Below are 6,018 nucleotides of genomic sequence, written 5' to 3'. Positions count from 1 at the left end.
TCCAGGTCATCGTAGTCAAAGGAGCTTGCAAAGAAAAGCGTCTGGACTTCGTTAACGCACTTGCAAGTCTAATAGCAGTTTTACGGTTTTTCTTTTCAGTTTTAGGACAATAAATCATCAAGTTGACCTGGAAGACTTGGTCAATGTAAAACAAAAGTTTTGACTGTTAATATGAACCCACTCTACAGCCCTAAATTCTTTTAGAATTTAATCAAAAGTACTTGAGTAATAGTGTTTACTGACAGAAAGGATGACACCCATGTAATGCTTAGTGGGTGGAGACAATGCATTCATGAGGGCATCTGTTAAAACACACACCTCAAATAACTAATGAAAGAAAACAAGTCAGTCTGCTCTCCCACAGGCACTCCCTGTTATTTTTATGCACGAACGTCATTATCTTTGGCATTGTTTTTTAAATAGTCCCAGATTTCATAATCAACATCAACTCCTCTTTCCTCATGCGACAGTCAGAGAGAGAGGCTGAAAATAAGTATGCAGAGCTGATATGACACTGACCAGTGTTTAACCTAGTCAGGTTTAAAACATAGTTATTCTGTTCTTCCTGGGGGAAAAAAGCTTAATCATTTAGAATAGTTTCATTTAGCTTTGAATGAGCAGAAGTGGATGAAATGCCGGCTGGGAAAAGCTCGTCTCTCTGCCAGATTTTACTGTCTGTCTGCCTCCTGTTTTCCTCTACAGGTGAGACTGAACTTGCTTTAAATTCAAGAGGATTCACAAATAGAAACACACAACGAAGAGCCATGTTTGGATTCTTGCTGTCTATGAGTACATGACACGATCAGATGCTACTGAGGAGTTTTTAAAGATCTGAGCCCCTGCTCCAGAAAGTAGAGTCAGTTCTGATTTTGTTAACCTTTAGATATGGTTGAGAAAATGGGTTCATTTAAACTCCAGAGATTTAGCTAGACATGTGCTGCAGTGATTGTGAGGTGGAGACTGCAGCTGCTGAGGGTGCACTACTGCTGAACCTTTGGATGGCTCTTTTGATGTTTTCAGCTAAATCGTGTTTGTGCTGGTAGGCAAGAAGTGAAGCAGCTTATGGCGGTAAGAAGAACTGGACCACTACTGCACACTTTAGCACTGGAGGTTTTCATAAAGCTTTTATTTTGGTATTTCCATTGACCGGTAATATAAATTTGCATGTTAGCTAAATATTTAGTTTCCTGTAATATTTAAATTACATTTAAAATTGTGTTTTAAATATACAAAGTAACAAATATTTTAGTAAATGTTGTACGCGTTAGCTCCTTAACTCGTTAGCACTGTGCAGGACCATGCACGGGGCGATTCATGTTAACTCGCCAACGGAGATTTGCCGCATTAATATGGTTATGGCGTTTATGTCAAAGGTTTATGAATGAGAAGTCTGGAAAATGCTATCAAAACACATGTTGAAATCCAGTTCTTGTTTTTCTCAATTAGAGTGGCATCGCTTCCCTTTTTAAGGTTAACTTGAAATTCACCATTTTTGAACTTCTATCAGAAATTTCATCAGAGCTCCAATAACACCATCGTTTCATGTTATTAAAAAATCTACAACCTCATTTTCATTCAAAGGAGTTGATCTCAGACATACATGAGCCTAAGTTTTAAGGGACTGTCTACAAATTGCAACACTGAAAAATAAAATAAAAAAATAAAACAGAATATTAATAAATATTAACTAAAAAACTCTGCTCTCAAACACTATAGAGTAAGAAAATTCATTTCACACCAGGTCTTCAATATAGTGACCCCAACTGTGTTATCTACCACGCTGATAGCCAGTTACTAAATAGGCTTTCTCTTTAGGCTCTGGGGGCTGTGTTTTGGTGACAGCCATGTTCTGGACTGACAGTCTCTCAAATAAATGAAGGGGATCCGTACAATGGGAAGTCTGTGTACAGCTGTTGAATGTGTAATGACCGTTTCCTATCTGTGTTGTTGTTGTAAGTCTGGTTTGTCGACATATCCTGTTTGTTCATAATAATAATAAAACAGGTCCTTCTGATCTTACTGCAACAGTGAGTCTGAAATAAGGCTTTAAAACGGTTTTATTTAAAATAAGGTATATATTTCAACACTTTGGCAAATCTACATGTAAACTAATCAATGATGCATCAATGCTTGCCAAAGCTAACACACACTTATCTGAGATGAAAACTTAAAGTAAACATTTTTGTGGGTAATTGTTAGAATACTCAGTATCAACTATTTATTATAAATGTTCCCTCTGCTTTAATTGAATGTATTTACATACTGCAGGAAATCACGGTGTGTCAGATACTTCTATCTCACACCATATCTCAGATTAAAAAGACTTTTTAGTTCAGCTGAGCTCTGCGGGCTCTCTGTCTGTGAATTAATAAGGTTTTCCCCTGTTTCAGATGGGAAAATCATCAAAGCTGAGTCTGGACAGAACGTGTCTCTGCCATGTCAAACTCCAAACATCAGCGTGCCCATCAGAGCTGTGGAGTGGTTGAGACTTGACCTGCAGGAAGGACATGTTCTCATGTACCGGGGTGAGCAGTTTATTTCATTCAACCAGCTTCCATCGTTTGTGAACCGGGTGGATCTGCAGGACAGACAGATGAAGGACGGAGACGTGTCTTTGACTCTGAAGGATGTGACGAGTGATGACACTGGAACATTTCAGTGTTATGTCATCCAGAGAGGAACAAATGGCAGGAAAAGCATTTTTGAGTATATCAGCACCGTCTACCTGAAAGTTGTTCCTCCAGGTGAGTCATTTAGAAGAGGAAATGGATTCTTTTCTGTTCTTCGCTCATCACCTACCTGACAGCTGACACCTCACACCTGTTTCTCACCTGCAGGTCAGCCAGGAGGACACAGGAAAGGCAAAGGGAACGAGGATGTATCCTCTGGACTGGACTTTTGTTTAACAGTTAGTGTTATACTTGTTACGCTAGCTCTTACTTTTTTTATGACCTTCAGAATACATAAAAAACAGGAGAAGAAGATTTGATCCAGACCTCAGATGACTCGACAGGTGAACCTTAAGTCACCTACCCACTAAACATTGGACAGATCATGTCTATACTGGGTCCATCAGTCCATGACCAATTCTGAACATCTATATATCCAAACTAGGTCCACAACTTGAAATTACAGAAATGGCAGATAAAAGTCACTCCGAGGTCAATTTGCTCAGTGGGTTCTAGATGTCTAACACCTGAATTTATTTAATAATGTCTTTAGTGTTTCTTTAGAAACATTATTAAAAAGATAAAAAAAAGTAAATGAATGAAATAAAGTGCTTTCTTTTCCAAGATTGTTTAGCTGTTAAAAAGCAATCATTTAAATCAAAGCTGGATGTAATCAAGTCTTCATAGAGCAGCCAGTCCCAAATGACTGCTACAATCCACTTTCACCAAAACGTATTTTTTATTTCCAGAATTATTTCTATCATTATGTTTTCATTTATTAATTTGATGATTAAATTTTTTGGGAAGCACTGTGTAACACTATAAATGTATGATCACATACATCATGTTGAAACAGGATTTCTACATGATCTAGTCCTCACTCATTTTGTTTCTATACTGTACATACAGCCTGGTATATATTTATTTGGGAGATGGTGGAATATGTTTGTTTGTCACTGTCAGACGTTGTGTATTGTTGTATGTGTTCAGAGATAAAGAGAGTTTACAAAGTGAATAATAAGCAGGTTAATCAGTGTTAGTGAATCTGCTCAGATATATTATTGAAGCTGCAGAGCAGGAGGATTTAGTTGTAAGTTACACTGCATGTAAAAGGGATCAATAAAAGGTCATTATTTTGTAAATTTATACCTAAACAAACAAGGTAACCAGGTGGGTTTAAAGATCTTAACCTGAGTTAACGTTGTGTTTTTATGTGACGACAAGATGACAATGTGTACATGGACAAAAAAAGATGGTGAAATTCTGTTTAATAAATAGATGAGGAAGAGTTTGCAGATTGAACACAACTTATGTCTCCTGCTCGTGTTTTTCTGTATAAAACAGGCCAATCAGTCTTACAGGCCTGCAACAGCTACAACGAGCTCTCATTTTCCCTGTATCTCATGAAAACACTGCAAATTGTCAACATTTGGGACTTATAGAAAATCCCATTCTAATTTATTTAAGATCCTTCTCATTAGAGTCAGTCTAACTCTGTAAACACCCTCATTACTAACACAACCCACATACTCATAAAAAAACACTTGTCGCGAAATCAATCAATGCAGAGCAGTGTCACAAACCACGGAGTGCAATCAAACGGTGAGTTTATTAACACCCAGGAGAAAACATCAGCATACGTCTTCTGACAAAAATACATGTTGAGAACACTTATAAAGCAGTGAGGTATATACAGACATAGACAGACATAGAACTACTCTTTTCTATAACACCTTCCAAGCAAGGTAATAACTTAGCCTTCAAGGTCTCTGAGGGCTGGTTGTCGACTCCGGTCATCTGTTACCAAGTAGACAAAAATGCAGTTGGAGGCTAAATGCGTTAAGGCCTAAAAGAATTTCTGTATCTCCACACACTCTTGCAGAAAAGGTATGAAAAACATTCTGTGCTTAGGAAACAGCAGAAACGAACAGGGTCTGTGTGTGTTAATTATAAAGTTTTGGAAATAAAGGTAGAGTAACAAACAGTTTTTCCTGTCTTCCTTATCTGTGTGTTATCTTTAATTTCAAGGGAGTAGCATGTTTGAATGCACATGTGTCAAACGCTACTACGGAAGTAACAAATACTTCTCACTGCAGTCGGGGCACATGTGGAAACAGACACCATAAAAATAATTAGAGGCACTTATTTGTATTTATGTTTTGGTGCACCATCAACCCTTGGCGTGTTTTTTGATTAGTCCCAGATTTCATAATAAAGAACTTTAACACATCCATCATCAGAAGACACAGATTATTCTGTTCATCATTTGGAAATTCAGAATAGTTTTATTCAGTTTTGGTGAGCAGAAGTGGATGAAATGCCTGCTGGGACATGTGTGTCTGTTTGCTGGATTTCACTCTCTGCCTCCTGTTTGCCTCTACAGGTGAGACTAAACTTGCTTTAAATTCAGCTGGATTCACAAATAGTAACACAGCACTGAGAGCCATGTTTGGATTCTCAAGTCAGTTACCGCTTTGTTTTCCATCGCGTTTTCTTCCTGCTGCACCTGTTTTTATTATTACAGTCACTAAATACATTAAAGTGTTTTAATCAGCAGAAGTTCACAGTTTGAGTTAGAAACACTTATCAATGTCACACTGTGAACTTTTTCTACTTCACTGATCCCAGCATATTTAATCCTGTTATAAAGGTTAAAAGGTTATAAATGAAATGCTGTCAAAAAACACGTTGAAACACAGCTGTGAGATGTTGTCAAACAACATTTAAAGTTTGAACCGAGTTATCTGTAATGAAAATAGGAGGCCTGCTACACCTTGTTAAATATCCCAAGTCTTTGTTGTTTGGGCTGAAGGAAGAACAAGAGAGATAAGATAAGATAGAACTTTATTTATCCCTCGGGTGGATTCCTCTGGGAAATTCGGTTTCCAAATAGCGCAGCACCAACAAAGTTGCAGAATGTGAGCAGAATAGCATATATACACATATATAAATAAAGAGTATACAAAAGGGATAAATAGAATAAATAGGAATAAGAATACAAGGGAATTGCACATTTCAAGTATTGTGAGTCTGTTGCACCGTTGGTTATTAACAAAAAGTATTGCACAGTGAAGTGAAGAGGCACTACAGCTTAGTTGTTCCCCCCTCCTTTGTCCTCCTGTTTCCCCTCCCTCTCCCCTCCAGAGAGGAGTTAAACAGCCTGATGGTGTGTGGGTGTATAAACACTCAGTATATAAATGCTCAATCAACAATATCTTTATTCCATACACTTCTCATACAGTGGGGCAAAAACGTATTTAGTCAGCCACCGATTGTGCAAGTTCCCCCACTTAAAATGATGACAGAGGTCAGTAATTTGCACCAGAGGTACACTTCAACTGTGAGAGAC

The 6,018-nt window shown here is 37.8% G+C and overlaps 1 protein-coding gene across 1 annotated transcript; it reads left to right on the top strand.

The window, feature by feature from the left end:
* Positions 1-459: 459 nt before the first annotated feature.
* On the top strand, positions 460-4,653 carry LOC113018326 (selection and upkeep of intraepithelial T-cells protein 7-like). The gene is made up of 3 exons (XM_026161380.1): positions 460-702; positions 2,391-2,744; positions 2,838-4,653. The coding sequence occupies exons 1-3, from the start codon at positions 633-635 to the stop codon at positions 2,987-2,989; spliced, it is 576 nt and encodes a 191-aa protein (XP_026017165.1). The 5' UTR covers positions 460-632; the 3' UTR covers positions 2,990-4,653.
* The last annotated feature ends 1,365 nt before the right edge of the window (positions 4,654-6,018 follow it).

The sequence above is a fragment of the Astatotilapia calliptera genome, unplaced genomic scaffold (assembly GCF_900246225.1).
Source record: "Astatotilapia calliptera unplaced genomic scaffold, fAstCal1.2 U_scaffold_60, whole genome shotgun sequence".
In the NCBI taxonomy this organism is placed as follows: domain Eukaryota; kingdom Metazoa; phylum Chordata; class Actinopteri; order Cichliformes; family Cichlidae; genus Astatotilapia; species Astatotilapia calliptera.
Note: the sequence above shows the minus strand (reverse complement) of the source record. Positions and strands in the feature narration are given on the sequence as shown.

Excerpts from the sequence above, each read along its gene's own strand:
- LOC113018326 (XM_026161380.1), top strand. The coding sequence starts at position 633 with ATGCCGGCTGGGAAAAGCTCGTCTCTCTGCCAGATTTTACTGTCTGTC. Across the intron at positions 703-2,390 it reads CCTCCTGTTTTCCTCTACAG|ATGGGAAAATCATCAAAGCT; the intron begins GTGAGACTGAAC and ends CCCCTGTTTCAG. Across the intron at positions 2,745-2,837 it reads CCTGAAAGTTGTTCCTCCAG|GTCAGCCAGGAGGACACAGG; the intron begins GTGAGTCATTTA and ends TCTCACCTGCAG.